Source organism: Pelophylax lessonae (genome assembly GCF_965119305.1).
Source record: "Pelophylax lessonae genome assembly, chromosome: 9".
NCBI lineage: Eukaryota > Metazoa > Chordata > Amphibia > Anura > Ranidae > Pelophylax > Pelophylax lessonae.
In genome coordinates this window covers 258,785,441-258,803,281 of record NC_138776.1, presented here as the reverse complement: position 1 = coordinate 258,803,281, position 17,841 = coordinate 258,785,441, and the positions used below count along the sequence as shown (strand labels likewise).

The 17,841-nt window shown below is 43.8% G+C and overlaps 2 protein-coding genes across 2 annotated transcripts in view; both read right to left on the bottom strand.

Annotated features, from left to right (window-relative positions):
• The window catches only part of LOC309564412 (uncharacterized protein), a 1,531,146-nt gene that overhangs the window by 1,496,732 nt on the left and 16,573 nt on the right, over positions 1–17,841 (bottom strand).
• The window catches only part of LOC309563430 (uncharacterized protein), a 28,757-nt gene continuing 15,407 nt past the window's right edge, over positions 4,492–17,841 (bottom strand). The window contains exons 5-9 of the mRNA XM_082267825.1: positions 16,501–16,606; positions 8,335–8,505; positions 7,609–7,821; positions 7,110–7,251; positions 4,492–6,051 (exon numbers count right to left, since the gene is read on the bottom strand). Coding sequence (XP_082123951.1) covers positions 4,559–6,051; positions 7,110–7,251; positions 7,609–7,821; positions 8,335–8,505; positions 16,501–16,606 — 2,125 coding nt within the window. The 3' untranslated portion in view covers positions 4,492–4,558. The remainder of the gene's footprint in view (positions 6,052–7,109; positions 7,252–7,608; positions 7,822–8,334; positions 8,506–16,500; positions 16,607–17,841) is intronic.

The following is a 17,841-nucleotide window of genomic DNA, read 5'->3' as shown; positions in this document are numbered from 1 at the left end:
AATTGTCATTCAAAGTGTGAGAGCGCTTAAAGCTGAAAATTGGCCTGGATGGGAAGGGTGTTTAAGTGCACAGAAGGCAAGTGGTTAATATTCTAATTTTCCGAGATACTGAATTTTGGGATGTCACTAGCTGTAAGCCATGATCATTAAAATTAAAAGAAAGAAATGCGTAAAATATATCACTCTGTGTGTAACACATTTATATAAAATATAGGAGTTTTCCTTTTTGAATTGAATCACTGAAATAAATTAACTTTTTGATGATATTCTAATTTTACGAGATGCACCCGTATATAGCACCCTCCTAGGTTGCTAGTGGGAATAAAGTACATTTAGCTTTGGCTCCTCTGTAGGCAGAGGTGCAAGGTTTGATTGCTTTGCTTGCTCTTATCCGTCCCTTGGGGCATTTATCTCCCTACTGTAAGCAACAGTGGTGCATAGTTCCTGCCACTAACACCAACAATGGGGCACTATTCCTCCCACTAATACCAATGATGGGACACTATTCCTCCCACTGACACCAATGATGGGAAACTATTCCTCTTACTGACACCAATGATGGGGCGCTATTCCTCCCACTGACACCAATGATGGGACACTATTCCTCCCACTGACACCAATGATGGGGCACTATTCCTCTTACTGACACCAATGATGGGAAACAATTCCTCATACTGAAACCAATAATGGGGCACTATTCTTCCAACTGTCACCAATGATGGGAAACTATTCCTCCCACTGACACCAATGATGAGGCACTATTCCTCCCACTGACACCAATGATGGGGCACTATTCCCTCCACTGACACCAATGATGGGGCACGATTCCTCCCACTGACACCAATGATGGGGCACTATTCCCTCCACTGACACCAATGATGGGGCACTATTCCTCCCACTGACACCAATGATGGGGCACTATTCCTCCTACTGACACCAATGGTGGGAAACTGTTCCTCCTACTGATACCAATGATGAGGCACTATTCTTCCCACTGAAATCAATGATCAGACACTGTTCCTACCACAAATAGCAATGATGGGGCACTATTCCTCCCACTGACACCAGGACAATTTTCACCCCTCCATGCCACAGTCCGCCCCCCCCCCCCCCTAAATTTTAAAGGGCAGTAAACATTTCATTTAGAAGGTTTGGAGACCTCTGATCTACGACAACCACAAACACAGCATGTTTCCCATTTTCACTCATCTCTTTACCTCCTTTGTATGTCTATGGCTGGCTCAAGTCCACCACCTGCTATCATGCATCCCTCCAGGAGAACACCTCTGCTATGGGGGTGCAGCCAGTCTGCCCTCTCCATCTGGTGCAGGCTTCAGCAAGGAGCCTGGTGTTTACATGTGTTTAGCCTTGTAAAACCAGGATAAACTGTCATGTGATGCAGAAACTTCTGGACTGGCTGCACCTAAACACTACTGAATGTCTACATATTCATTCAGCCATAGCAAAGCATTTTCATGTTAATTAGCTCCAAATACATCTGGATACCTGTATGTTAATTTCTGTGTGCATTGGGGCCCTATTGTCCTCATGTTCACTCCTCTACTCTACCTGCAGCATACTTCCTACGCCACAGTCTCTGCTGATGTAGACCTAGACGTTGCAGCTCTAAAGCTCCCACCTTCACATTTCCAGCAGCATTTATTATATATCATATATACATTTTTTTATAACCCTGCACACTTACCTCTAGGCTGACATCTGGCCCATTGGCACCACAGCCTGCCACGCTGCTCCCGAACTGTATATGTCAGCTCCGACGGCAGAATTCTCAGCTTGGTGGAAATGTAGCTCCACCGACTTCTCTGCAAACCGCATCCGCTGACGCATTTTGCCTGGTGGGTGGGGTGAAATGCATGACTAAGCTGAGGTCGGTGGGGTGAAATGCACGACTAAGCCGAGGTAGGTGTGGTGAAATGTGCCATTGGGAGTGGTTTGTGGAGCAGCATAGTGGCATCTATTCTCGTCCTTAGTTTTATTGTGTCCTAATTTGGCATTCTGATTTTTTTTTTCTGATAGAGGTAAAGAGCCTCAGCCTATGCTTCTCCACAAACTACATCCCCTGACGCATTTACCACCACCCACTGGGGCTTAATCATGACTAAGCCCGGTGGGTGGGGCAAAATGCATTACAGTGCTTAAGCCAAGGTGGGTGTGGTGAAACGCGTCGGTGAGAGTGCATAGGGTGAGGCCGCTCTTTACTTCTATCCTATACGGGCTGGCTGGGAGAGCGACGTCCATTCTATTCCTATTTATGTTGATTTTTGAAGGAGTAAATTAAGAAGCCGGCGCCCTGTTTCCTGAAGATCAAGGAAAGAGTCTCCTCTTCAGCTTAGAGCGGGGCTTTCAGCTCTTTGCGATAAAAGGAAGTTTGAATTCATTCAAATAAAATCTTGTATAACAGAGGTAAAAATATTTATTTATTAAGAATTCTACATTGGCTGAACCATGAAAATAGCAACCTATAAAAAAGCTCCTTTGATGAAAGATGCATCCTGAATGGATGTTCCTGTATTAGTCATAGCTATGTACTGTTGTCATTGCTTCTTTGTTGTCCACATTGTGGGAGAGTTTTCTCTTTAATTGCCATGATTGCCCAACTATTGCCCCATGTATGGTCATGATTACACAATTGTTGTCCCATATAGGGTCATGATTGCCCGACTGTTGCCCCATGTATGGTCACGATTGCCCAACTTTTTTCCCAGGTATGGTCATGGTTGCCCAACTGTTGCCCTATGGTATGGTCATGATTGCCAGTGTGTTACCCACCTTTGTGGGTTCAGTGTTGTTGTGTTATCTATGCGAGTAGGGGTCTATATTACTATAATTTGATGCATGCACACCCAAAATGTTTAAACCATACCCTGAAAAATCTTGACTTGCATAATGCAATACATGGGCTCTTGCACTGACATAATTTCTCAACTGTTGCCCTATGTATGGTCATAATTGCCCAACTGTTGTTCCATGTGTGGTCATGATTGCCAAACTGTTGCCTTAGGTATGGCCGTGATTGCCCAACTGTTGCCTCGAGTATGGTCATGATTGCCCAACTGTTGCCTCACGTATGGTCATGAGTGCCCAACTGTTGCCTCATGTATGGTCATGAGTGCCCAACTGTTGCCTCACGTATGGTCAGGGGGGCCCAACTGTCTCCTCACGTATGGTCATGAGTGCCCAACTGTTGCCTCACGTATGGTCACGAGTGCCCAACTGTTGCCTCACGTATGGTCACGGGTGCCCAACTGTTGCCTCACGTATGGTCACGGGTGCCAAACTGTTGCCTCACATATGGTCACAATTGCCCAACTGCTGCCCCATGTATGGTCACTATTGCCCAACTTTTGCCCTATGTATGGTCATGATTGCCCATGTATGGTCATGATTGCCCAACTGTTGCCCCATGTATGGTCATGATTGCCAGTGTGTTACCCACCTTTGTGGTTTCAGTGTTGTTGTGTTATCTATGTAAGTAGATGTATAAATTACTATTATTTGATGCATGCACACACAAAACGTTTAAACCACACCCTAAAATATCTTGACTTGCATAATGCAATACATGGGCCCTTGCACTGCCATGATTGTCCAACTGTTGCCCCATGTATGGTCACGATTGCCCAACTGTTGTCCCATCTATAGCCACGACTGCCCAGCTGTTGTCCCATCTATAGCCATGACTGCCCAAATGTTGCCCCAACTATGGTCACGATTGCCCAACTGTTGCCCTATCTATAGTCAAGATGGCCCAACTTTTGCCCCATCTATGGTCACGATTGCTCAACTGTTGCCCCATGTATGGTCATGATTGCCCCATGTATGGCCATGATTTCCCAACTGTTACCCCATGTATGGTCACAATTTCCCAACTGTAGCACCATGTATGGTCACGACTGCTCAACTGTTACCCCCATGTATGGTCACAATTTCCCAACTGTTGCCCCATGTATTGTCATGATTGCTCAACTGTTGCCCCATGTATGGTCACGATTGCTCAACTGTTGTCCCATGTATGGCCACGGTTGCTCAACTGTTGCCCCATGTATGGTCATGATTGCCCATCTGTTGCCCCATGTATGGTCATGATTGCCAGTTTGTTACCCACCTTTGTGGGTTCAGTGCTGTTGCGATATCTATGTGAGTGGGGGGTCAATATTACTCTAATTTGATGCATGCACACCCAATACTTTTAAACCACGCAATGCAAAATCTTAGCTTGCAGAATGCAATACATGGACTCTTACGCATCCTCACCTCTGGAGAACCACACAGTCACAACTCTAGTATGCTAAAATTTTGAGTTTGAGTCTGCCTTCAAGCTATGCCCATTATGAGGGGCCCCCTTTCCCTGCTGGACTTGTATTGATTATTATGGAGAGGAAAGGGGACCCCCAGTGTGGGCAGGAAGAGAGATATAAACTGTAGCAGGAAGATTTTACCACCGGAGCCTCCAAGAAAAAATAAAAAAAAAGGATTCCAAAAGGTGACTCAGTCCACCAGTTGTTCTATGGCTTGAAAAATTCCAGCGGCTGTAAGCCTACGTATACGTTTCAACAGCATCAGCAGGTTCGTGCCTTCTCTGATGTCTTATTAGGCTTCTTTTTTGTGTAAAACATTTCTCGCACTTTGAACATGAATAAGGGCGCTCACCCGTGTGAGTTCTTTGGTGGCTAAGAAGGTCTTTTTTCATAGTGAAAGATTTCCCGCACTCTACACATAAGAAAGGACGCTCACCGGTGTGGATTCTCAGGTGTTTTAGAAGGTCTCCTTTCATAGAGAAAGTTTTCCAGCACTCCGAACAGGAAAAGGGACGCTCGCCCGTGTGACTTCTCTGGTGATTGAGGAGGTCTCTTTTATCGATGAAACATTTCCCGCACTCTGAACATGAGAAGGGGCGCATACCCGTGTGAATTCTCTGGTGTTTAAGAAGGTCTCCTTTTTGAACGTAAGTCTTCCCGCACTCTGAACACGAGAAAGGACGCTCACCTGTGTGACTTCTCTGGTGATTGAGAAGGTCTCTTTTGTCAATGTAACATTTCCCGCACTCTGAACATGAGAAGGGGCGCATGCCTGTGTGAATTCTTTCATGTTTAAGAAGGTCTGCCTTCATGGTGAAAGATTTCCCGCACTCTGAACATGTGAAAGGTCGCTCACCAGTGTGAATTTTCCGATGTCTAAGAAGGGTAGCACTGTCAGTGAAGGTTTTTCCGCACTCTGAACATAAGAAGGAACGTTCACCGGTGTGACTTCTCTGGTGTCGATATAGGCATGATTTGCGATAGAAACATTTCCCACACTCCGCACATGAGAAAGGACGCTCCCCCGTGTGTATTCTTTGGTGTATAAGAAGTTCTGATTTGCGATAGAAACTTTTCCCGCAATCTGAACACGAGAAAGGACGTACATTCGTGTGAATTTTCTGGTGTTGAAGGAGGTCTCTTTTCATGGTGAAAGATTTCCCGCACTCTGAACATGAGAAAGGACGTTCACCCGTGTGAATTCTCAGGTGTTCAAGAAGCCTTCCTTTCGTCATGAAACACTTCCCGCACTCGTCACATGGGAAAGGTCGCTCGCCCTTATGAATTCTCTGGTGCATAAGAAGTACTTTTTTCTTTATGAAACACTTCCCGCACTCTGAACATGAGAAAGGACGCTCTTGTGTGTGACTTCTCTGGTGTATAAGAAGGGCATCATTTTCAGTAAAGGATTTCCCACACACCAAACATGGGAATGACTTATCTCCTGTGCGAACTCCTTCGCGGCTTAAATACATTTCTGTGGAATTAGATGGATCTGTACTGTGAAATCTCAGAAGGATATCTGGAGTAACAGTATGTGATTTATCAGAAGATTCCTCGGGATTAGAGGGATCCATTGATCCTTCAGAACGGTAAGGTCTACGGTGTGTATTTTCAGTAATAGAATTGAATCCTTGAGAATATTGTGCAATACCATTATCTTCTGCATTATAAGGTGGAGATAAAATAAGATGTCCCTCAGAGATTTTCCCATTCCAAATATAGTGTCCATCTGTTGAAAAGCAATTGTTTTGTAAACAATTAGTGATTTTTATTCCGTTCACTCAAATAAATAATTTTGCTTTAGCAATTAATGATCTTAAAGCTCTGGCATTGAACAATAAAGGACCTTTCATATGGTGTACAGTATCTCCTCCTCATTTGTTGGGAACATGACGTTATATTGAGGAATGGAGATGGACCTTTCATATGGTGTACAGTATCTCCTCCTCATTTGTTGGGAACATGACGTTATATTGAGGAATGGAGTTGAACCTTTCCAATGGTGTACAGTATCTCCTCCTCATTTGTTGGGAACATGACGTTATATTGAGGAATGGAGTTGAACCTTTCCAATGGTGTACTGTATCTCCTCCTCATTTGTTGGGAACATGATGTTATATTGAGGAATGGAGATGGACCTTTCATATGGTGTACAGTATCTCCTCCTCATTTGTTGGGAACATGACGTTATATTGAGGAATGGAGATGGACCTTTCATATGGTGTACAGTATCTCCACCTCATTTGTTGGGAACATGACGTTATATTGAGAGAAGGCTATGGAGGAATGTTTGGGAAGGACTTGAAAGGTGCATTGTGCGGACAAAAGGATTCCAACTGCACCTCTCTTTCATCCACTGGGTCTGGGTGAGTAAGTCCAGTGGAAACCACTATGGGAAAGGGCAGCTGGAGAGGCAGTGTCAGATTCCTGAAGCCAGATTTCAGTAACAGCAAGTAGGTTAAAGGAGTTGGTAAAAAAAAAAAAAAAGGTTGATGTCAGAGGTGAGCTTGTTACAGAATGAGTAGGCATTCCATTGGGCACATGAGAAGGTTAGGGTGGGTGTTGAAAGCTGAGGATGCTGCCAGGGGACGTCGGAATAAATCATTCTTTTATCTTTGCTGGTGAAAATTGGGCCAAGTTTTATAAGGGTTTTCTGCCTTCCTCTGGATCAGCTGCCACACTAGCTTTTTTTTTTAGGGTTGTCATGTCTTTTTGAATGCAAATACTTTACATTCTTAGAAGTAAAAAAAAAGTGAACGGTTTCTACATCTAATGTTTATTACTTACTTGTGTCCATATGTAGAGAAGATTCCTCTGGTTTAATTTTCATAATCATCTCCCCCTCCTCCATAGACTGCTGATCTCCACTCACCAACATCTCTTCTTCCTCCTCTTTAATCTCAACTTTGATGTCTTTCAGTTCTTCACCCTAAAACCCAAAAAGGTAGAACAAAACATCTGAAAAAATTGAGTGGCGATAACATACATCAAAACATATTCTCTTAATGTTTAGCCGCCTGAGGATTTTTAATGTAGGATACCGCCTGAAAAACTTCAACAGCGGCTTCTCTACTCCTGCCGCCGCTCCCTCATGTTGCTTGCGTTTACTAGCTGTCATAATGAAGAGAGGGGAATAGTACTTTTGTCATTACTTAGCGTATGTAAAGTCTAAATTAATCACAGAATAAACAGGCTAATACTGGAAATGTAAACATTGCTCTATAGGGGTTTTTCAAGGTCGATACCTGAAGTGGTCAAAATAATTTTTACGCTCAGTCCCACCTACCTGATGATGGTGAGGGATGGTGTGACCTTCCTGTGTGGAATCCCAGGAATACGGAGGACGGGGACATCTCTCTGGTGGGTTTGTGCCACTGAATGATTCCATCATGAAGGGGTCTTTCTGTCTTTCGGAAAACCTCTCCATCACACCAACCTCATCATCCTCTTCTTTTATCCCTTTTTTAACAACGTTATTGGAATCACTCTGGTTTATAACCTGTATAATTGATAAAAATTAGTTCAGCTTTAACCACATAGCTATCGAACAGGTCAAAATGTAAATATCAGCTAAAAATTAGCTTTCTTCCTAACCTTAGGTGAGATGGTGTGATCTTCCTGTGTGGAATCCCGGGAATACAGAGGACGGGGACATCTCTCTGGTGGGTTCCCATTACTGGATCCATCTGTAGGAAACACACACACTGACTGAATACATTGTTTCTATGTGTTTATCAGATGATGGGGGATCTAGGTGGATCCTCCGTACTGCTCTCTCCTTTACAATAAAGTCTCCTCTTACCCGGTGATGTGAGGGGCGGCTGATTCTCCATCATGACGTCCTTGTAGAGATCCTTGTGTCCTTCTATATACTCCCACTCCTCCATGGAGAAATAGACAGTGACATCCTGACACCTTATAGGAACCTGACACACACAATGATACAGTCACCATCCAGACACATCCCTTGTCTGTTACTGGATAATGTCCCAGAATTCCCAGCACCGCTCACCTCTCCTGTCAGCAGATCAATGATCTTGTTGGTGACCTCTAGAATCTTCTTGGCACTGGTTATCTCTGTTGTCAGGCATTGAGGTGAAGGCACTGTGATGGGTGATGTCCTGGGAAGACCGCTGCTGGGTGTTATTGGTTCACCAGATATTTTCTTCACTACTTTATAATTCTGTGTACAGAGAGAAAGTAACAATTATCACTACAGACTTCCAAGAATCCTCCTCACCTCTCCGGTCAGGTCTGTATTTTATTAATAGAGATAAGAGTGATGTCATATGACCTCCCAGAATCCTCCTCACCTCTCCGGTCAGCAGGTAGATGATCTCCAGGGTGAGGTTCAATATCCTTTCAGTCATGTGATTTCGGCCCTTCTCCATCTTCATTGATGTGGTCATGTGATCTATACAGGACTCTCCTATCTGTAGACGGATGATAAACTGAGAATTATCTGGACTGTACTGGGATGAAAAAAAAAAAGTCATTTTTTTTTTTCATAATGAAAAAAAAATGGGCCCTTTAAGGCCGTTGGGAGGAAGCGACGTATGACGTCGCTCCAGTCCTCCCAGGCCATAGAGTAGAGTGGGGGCCAGCTTGCCCTCACCTTCCTGCCTAGAAAAGAGAGAACCGGATTGTTTTCCCGCTACCGACGGCTCCGGTAAGCGGGGAAAACGACCAGGAAGCCGGGGGGGGGGCACCTCTCTCGCCGCCCATTAAAGTGATCTTGCGGCAAATCCGCTGCTGGGACCACTTTTATGCGGGCCGCCCGTCGTTTAAAAAAAATACCGGGGTTATGGCAGCTATATGCTGCTTTTTAGATGCATTTACATGTTGGGCATTTTTTCTGCCCAAATGCTCCTCTCCTGAACGCGATTTTGGTGCATTCAGATTTCTGCCTCTATGGCTCCATTCACCAATGCTCTTTCTTCATGCTTTTTGCAGAAACGCAGGACATATTTTTTTAACCACTTGCCTACCGGGCACTTTCACCCCTTTCCTGCCCAGGCCAATTTTCAGCTTTCAGCGCTGTCACACTTTGAGTGACAATTGCGCAGTCATGCAACACTGTAGCCAAACAAAATTTAGATCATTTGATGGGTGGCACTGATGGGTGGCACCGATGGGCAGCACTAAAGGGCACTAATAGGTGGCACTGATAGGCAGCACTGATAGGTGGCAATGGTGGACATTGATAGGTGGCACTGGTGGGCACTGATGAGGCAGCAGTGGCTCTCTGTCTTCGGGACCGATGTCCCTCTGACAGAAGCCTGTGATCTGCTTTTTTCCCCCCGGCTCTGTTTAAATCACGTGATCAGCTGTTATTAGCTGACAGCTGATCATGTGGTAAGGAGCCGGTGTAACGTTAGAATTCCATACCTCGTTAGATTTCCATACCCTCGTCACTTCCTGTCCGAAACAGCTGAGCAGCGTAACAGTGCGCATGCTCAGAGCCCCGAAAACACCATTGAACAGCTGTGAAGTTGAGGAGTGCGCATGCTCGGAGGGAATGAAATAATCACGGTATTGTGTATAATGTTATACTTGCCGCGGTTACATAAAACAGTTCGGCTGCAACATCAATCATCTCCTCTGCTATCCCTGTCACCTCCCTGATGTCGGATAGTAAATATAAAAGCGGCGGCGGGTGTATGAATTCGAAATGACGGAGATCTCGGCTCCGTGATGCGCTTTTATATTTATTATCCGAGAGCAGGGAAGTGAGAGGGGAAGGAGCGGAGATGATTTATGTTGCAGAGGAGCTGTTTTAATGTAATCGCGGCAAGTGTAAGTACCGTGAGAAATCCATACCCTCCGTAGGTGCACCGGAAGTGACGAAGGGTATGGTTTTCTCACGGGTATGGTTTTTTCACGGAACACCGGAATCAGACCCTTACTCCGATCTATGATCAGCCGAGTCTGGTGGACTCGCTGATCACAGAGTGCGCAGGGAGCATATACGCCCTCCCGGCAATTTAGGCCTGCGATTGTAGCCATTAAAAACGTGAGTCCGAAAGTGGGGAAAGCACACTAAAAACACTGCAGAAACGCTCAAATGCAACATGCATTGGTGTAAATCGAGCCTTAATGTCTATCTGTGCATGGACACATAGGCTAAAAAGGCAAAAAAAAGTCAAACGCGACAGCTGAACTGTGCATGAGGCCTATAGAGGAAGAAAACAGATGGAGTTACTGGGTGTAAATATAAAATAATATCTTATTACCTCCTCTGCTGCCAGTTCCAGTAATGTCTCCTCTCTACTTCCACCTGACTCACCTCTGACCCGGAACTTCCTTTAGCAGTGTTAAAATCACTTCCTGTATTACGCAGTATTACTTCCTGTCTGTGCTTTATGCTCACAATTAACCTCCAGTGTCTATGGAATCGCTCATACAAGCTTTTTTTGTACACATATACACATTTTTTTCTTTATTTTCTTTTTGTTATACAATAATTTTTGCAAGGGTATGCGACCTGGGTGAAAAGAAGAGCAGGAGGAGAGTAATATTCCTTTCAATTTTAAACACCAATCAAATAACAAATTGGATGGACAGTTGGATAAATGGTTCTATATTTAGGATGTATCTGGTCTATAAACCAGAGGTTCTGGATGGACAGTTGGATAAATGGTTCTATATTTAGGATGTATCCGGTCTATAAACCAGAGGCTCTGGATGGACAGTTGGATAAATGGTTCTATATTTAGGATGTATCCGGTCTATAAACCAGAGGCTCTGGATGGACAGTTGGATAAATGGTTCTATATTTAGGATGTATCCGGTCTATAAACCAGAGGCTCTGGATGGACAGTTGGATAAATGGTTCTATATTTAGGATGTATCCGGTGTTGTAAAATTTTGTCGGACCCGTGAAAAAATCGGACCTCGTCACTTCCGGTGATAGAGCATCACAAAACAGCGGGTGGGAGTCGTCCGTGCGCATGCGCAGAAGACATTTTTCGAGGTTTGGCAAAATTATAACAGAGAGCGGACAGCTGATTGAGAGGAGGCGGGGCTGAGGTGCGACGGAGGACGGAGGACACCGCCGCGTCATCGAGACATTAGGGACGGAGGCACATATGCAGAGCTGGTGTAGGAGGCGGGACGGAGGTGCGGCCGTGTAATATATGCAGGACTTTAGCAACTCCTTATGTTTTATTATCTTTACATTTAGTATTTCTTATTTTGTATTATATAAATAGTAAATGTAATGAAATCCTAAGGATAAATAATATGATAATTGCTAAAGATAATAAAACAAGGAGTCGCTAAAGTCCTGCATTTATTACACGGCCGCACCTCCGTCCCGCCTCCTCTATTCAGCTCTGCAGATGACGCGGCGTTGTCTTTCGTCCCACCTCAGCCCCGCCTCCTCTCATTCAGCTGCCCGCTATGTGTTATAAGTTTACCAAACCAAGATAATGTCTTATGCGCATGCGCACTTGAGACTCCCATCACCTGAAGTGACGAGGTCCGATTTTTTCACGGGTCCGAGAAAATTTTAGAACACCGGTCTATAAACCAGAGGCTCTGGATAGACAGTTTGGTTTATAGACCAGATACATCCTAAATATAGAACCATTTATCAAACTGTTCATCCAGAGCCTCTGGTTTATAGACCGGATACATCCTAAATATAGAACCATTTATAATATATATAAATATAGATATCTATAAACCAGAGGCTCTGGATGGACAGTTGGATAAATGGTTCTATATTTAGGATGTATCTGATCTATAAACCAGCAGTTCTGGATGGACAGTTGGATAAATGGATCTGTAGTTTTTATATATCTATCCGTATGTGTGTAGCAGTATCTGCTAAGGACTAAACATAAATCAATATCTTATTACCTCCTCTGCTGCCAGTTTCAGCAATGTCTCCTCTCTACTTCCTTCAAAGTGACCTTTCACCCAGAACTTCCTATTTATACGTGATATCACTTCCTGCCTGTGCGTTCCATGGACAATACTTGGGATCCTCCACCTTGTGGAGAAAATAACAACAGCAGCTTACGTTGTTTTTCAATAGTTTGACAACTGCTTTGAAACCATGAAAAAATACAATGGAAGTGGAGAGAGTGCGGAAAAACTGGCACACTTCAACACATCCTTTAGGAATGCCCCTCTTTAACAATCTTTTGGAATGCCATATTTAAATGTATAGCGTCCACCACAGGTATGTTATCCCCACCCAGACCAGAATTAGCCCTGTTGAACCTCAACTTAGAATACTATCCGCCCAATTTCCGACAAATAGTTCTTCACCTCCTCCTAGCTGCCAGAACTTTAATAGTGCGTAAATGGAGAACCATTGAAACACCAAACATTTCTGAAACTATACGTTTAGTGAATGAGAATTCTAAACTAGAAAAAGCTCTTTCTCTGAATAACTTATCCTACCACAAATTTAAAAAAGCCTGGCTGGCGTGGCCCTATAGACCACAGTAATTATTTAGCAATTTCTTACTCAATAAATGACTAAGCTTTTTACAATGCTGCCCGTGCGGGGGGAGGTGGCTTCGCCACCCGACTCGGTGACATTGTTCCCCTTGGGGCTCTGGGCTGGGTAGGCGGGAGCTACCCCTTCCCTTCTCTTCCCATTTGGAAGTCTAAACCATAATTCCACCATTAACCGCTTGCCGACTGCTCACAGTATATTTACTGCGGCAGTCAGCCCCTCACAGGCAGAGCGACGTAGGTCTACGTCGCTAGCCTGTGAGGCTCTGGGGAGCGAGCGCGCGCCCGCGGAGGCGCGCTCCCGCTGCCGTGCAGTCACGGACCCCCCCGCACGTGTGACCGGCGGACCCGATGTCCGCCGGTCACTCGGCGATCGTCGGGGGAGAGGGAGAAAGTCAGGCGGCTAGTGTAAACAAGCCACCTGTCATTCTCCTCGGTGTAAAAACACTGATCACACGGTTCTACAATGTAGAACCGTTGATCAGTGTCCCTACAGCTCAACAGACAGCCAATCACAGTAAGAATCACGCCCCTAGGGACACACACAGCCCCTCCCTCTCAAATAAAGTTAACCCCTTCACTACCAGTGTATTTTTACAGTAACAGTGCATATGTATAGCACTGATTACTGTAGAAATGTCACTGGTAACCCCAAAAGTGTCAAAAATGTCAGTCAAGGGTCCGATCTGTCCGCCGCAATGTCGCAGTACCGCAAAAAAAACCGCAGATCGCCGCCATTACGCGTTAAAAAAAAACAACAAAAATGACAAAAATCTTTCCCTTTGTTAGTAAACGCAATAACTTTTGCGCAAACCAATAAAAATACGCTTTTTGCGATTTTTTTTTACCAAACATATGAAGCATAAAACAAATTGGCCGAAAATGTTAAAAAATTTAGATTTTTACATTTTTTTTTGGGGGAATTTCATATAAAAAAATGTGAAATATTATTTTTGCAAAATTGACGCTCTTTTTTTGTTTATAGCGCGTGATCAAAAAATCGCACAGGTGATCAAATACCACCAAAAGAAAGCTCTGTTTGTGGGAAAAAAAGGACGTCAAATTCGTTTAGGTACAGCATCGCACGACCGCGCAATTGTCCGTTAAAGTCACGCAGTGCCGAATCGCGAAATACCCCCTGGTCGTTTAGCAGCCAAATCCTCCGGGGCTTAAGTGATTAAATATATATTTTTTCTTATGTATATGTTTTCTCTTGCTTATATATTTACTATTGTCATCTACTATTGTAACACTTTAATGATAATCTTTGAAATGAAGCTCCACTATTCTATTACTACCCCTGTTTTCTACAATAAAAATCTATTGATTGAAAAAAAAAAAAAAATACAATAGAAGTCATTCAATTGTTTTTTTAAAAATCAGAAACATCTGAGATTGTGGACTATTTGAACATATTTCTTCTGCTGTCACGGTTTAGGGATGAGGTGAAATTGTGGTCTAAGCTACTGCTGTCAGTGGCGGGTAGAGCTTATTTAGCAAAAATGATGTTAATGCCCAAGCTGCTCTATTTCCTCTACAATACAACTGTGGTTATAACCCCTTAAAATATTTTGAATGGTAAATTCCATATTTCGCTCGCTACTATGGAGATCGGGTCCTGCTAGAGTCAGGCTGGAGCAACTCCAGAGGTCTGAGGATACTGGGTGGCCTAGCTTTCCCGAACCCCTGGCTGTACTATCTGGCAGCCCAGCTGCAGAAGCTTCTAAACGGCATGAATGACGTATCGGCCGAGTGGGGAGACACACACCGATTCCACATTAGCTGTGACATTACACTGTGTAGAAGCTCAGACTCTCCTGGAAGCCCTTGAGGCCCAGCTCTTCTTAAAGTGCAACAAAAGGTGCCTCACGTGAGGTAGGCTACTACATAAGATTTGGTTCAAAGAAAAACAACTACAGAGTAGAGCTGCACGATTAATCGTATGAAAATCACGATCTCGATTCACCCCCCCTGACGATCTAACCCTGAAATATGCTCGATTCTTTGCATAGCTGCATAGCAGAGAGAACAGCTGTGGAAAAAAAAAAAAAAGCCTCCTGGCAAATGGCTATCAGCAAAGTCTCCCAGTAACTATAAACAAAAATGATTACATTGTATCTTTTCCGTCCCTCTGCCAGGGAGAAATGAAGTTTAACCTCTTAAAGACTGGATCTTTTTCTGACATTTGTTGCTTGCAAGTTAAAATCATTTTTTTTTGCTAGAAAAGTACTTAGAACCCCCAAACATTTTATATATTTTTTTTAGCAGAGACCCTACAGAATAAAATGGCGATTGTTGTAATATTTTATGTCACACTGTATTTGTGCAGCAGTCTTTCAAACGCAATTAATAGACTTTAATGAATAAAAAAAAAAACGTAACAGTAAAGTTATCCCAATTTTTTTTTGTTACACAGAGAATCGTGATCTTTATTCCAAGCTAAAAAATCGTGATTCTCATTTTGGCCAGAATCGTGCAGCTCTACTACAGAGTGTCAGGATTTACTAGTTACGGTCCTGTCTGGAGTAACATTACTTAACCGGAACTGGCAAAGCTGCAGTGTGCGGCCCGGTGGCTAACATAGGGTGTTACTCACCTCCGTCACATGTTAACCACTCGCCCGCTGCGCTGGCTCGGCTGCGCGAAAGAACGTAGGGGTACGTCGTTCGCGGGACTGGTGCTGGGGGGCGACCGCATCCCGCCTCCTCTAGGCAGCGGGGATAGCGATCCATGTGACCGGCGGCCGTGATTGCCACCTGGCACCCGCGATCGTTCTCCGCTGAGAGAGAACGACGGGCAGCTGTTGTAAACACAGCCAACCGTTCTTCTCTCTGAAATGATCACAGAGGTCCTGTGATCCTTCCAAATAGGATCACAGGTCTCTGTGTTCATTTCACAAGTCCCCCATACAGTTAGAAAACACTCCCCTAGGCCCACGTTTAACCCTTTCATCACCACTGGTCTAACCCCTTCCCTGCCAGTGTCATTATTACAGTAACAGTGCATATTTTTAGCACTGATTACTGTAGTAATGTCATTGGTTCCCCCCAAAAGTGTCAAAAATGTCAGTTAGGGGTTCGATCTGTCCGCTGTAATGTCGTAGTCCCGCTAAAAATCGCTGATCGCCGCCATTACCAGTAAAAATTGAATAAATAAATAAAAATGACAAATCTTTCCCTTTGTAGACACGATAACTTTTGCGCAAACCAATCAAAATACGCTTATTGTGATTTTTTTTTTCTATTACCAAAAATATGTAGCAGAATACAAATTGGCCTAAAAGGATGAAAAATTTAGATTTTTAAATATTTTTTGGGGGGGAATGTTATATAGCAGACTGTTAAAAATTATTTTTTTTTTTCCAGAATTGTCGATATTATTTTTGTTTATAGCACAAAAAATAAAAATCAAATACCACCAAAAGAAAGCTCTATTTGTGGGGAAAAAAAGGACATCAATTTTATTTGGGTACACATGACCGCAAAATTTTCCATTAAAGTAAACGCAGTGCCGAAACGCAAAAAATAGCCTGGTCATTAAGGGGGCAGATCCTTCTGGTCCAGAAGTGGTTAAGCAATAGCAGGTTGCTCCAATTTGCCTAAATACAAGCCAGATATGGATTGTCAAACAAAATATACTTCCCCTACCTTCAATTGTAGCACGCCATTAAAGTGCATGCATTCTTAGAGCAGGCGGTGTTATCTCTCACTCCTCTTTCCAATATGATGCAGCAATCCACATCCACTAAAGCAATGATGGTGAACCTTCGAACCCCAGATGTTTTGGAACTGCATTTCTCATGATGCTCTATCCAACTTCAAGAGCATCATGGGAAATGTAGTTCCAAAACATCTGGGGTACCAAGGTTCGCCATCCCTGCACTAAAGGGTTCATCTCCAGGTGCTATGCGATGCTGCTGCCAGAGTACATGTAGAATTTTCCCTACACGGCTATGGGAAAATGGGTGGAGGATGTGGATGATATAGATGGGGATCAGTGGTCGGAGGCCCTGGAATCTGTCCATGGTTGTTCTTTAGATGTAACCCAAAGACTGTCCCAACTATATATACTATTGTGGGTTTGTGACGGTACTCACCATTACTGGCAGTGAAAGACAGATACTTAATGGTTTGGATTGCTTCAAGTGGGACAGTAATATTTGTCAGCAATAGCTCTGAAGAAACATGAAGATTTAATCCCACTTTACACTGTGAGACCTATAGCCTGTTGCCATGAAGTCTGACTCCCAAATAATCATAGCAATGCGTAGATGTGTATCCCATGGTCTTCAATGTAGGAGACGGACAGACTGTCATTGGCAGTCTTGTCCTATTGTCTATCTATTGAAGTGGAATGTGGATTGTGTTAAGTCTGCCTGTCCCATTGTTAAATGTTAATGAGCCCACATTGTTCTGTCCAGATGGCTAGATAATTAGTTCAGGTTAATTCTGTTTCTGTATACAATTTCATCTGCATAGGATAATGTAATCAGGCAACCCCTGACCAGTGTGTGGTAATATGATCAGGAGGGGGAGGTCATGCTGTATATAATTTCTGTGTGACTGTTCAATAAAGAGAGATTCCAGTACAAGCTAAGTTGTTGGCTAGCTTTGTATGAGGGTGGCTGGGAAAATCTGGTATATATGTTCATGACTGCAAGGAAGCCGTATACTGACAGAAGACCACAAACACAGTGTGGGTCGGTGGTTCCGTTACAGGGTTCATCATACCCCACTTTAATTGTTTACTCTTGGACTCCACCCAGACCCATTGTGTAGGAGATGCAAGGGAGCCCTGATACATCTCCTTTGGCGGTGCCCAAAGTTGCACCGCTTTTGGGCTGGCATAGTAAACTCCATTAACAATACTTTTCAAGTAACCTTCTCTCTTGACCCTAAACCTTGCTTATTGGGTATACTGGATGAGGTTATAATGGACATACACTGCCTGGCCAAAAACAAAGGTCAAACACGTTGGACCGCCTTTAGCTTTGATTACGGTACGCATCCGCTGTGGCATTGTTTCGATAAGCTTCTTCAATGTCATAAGA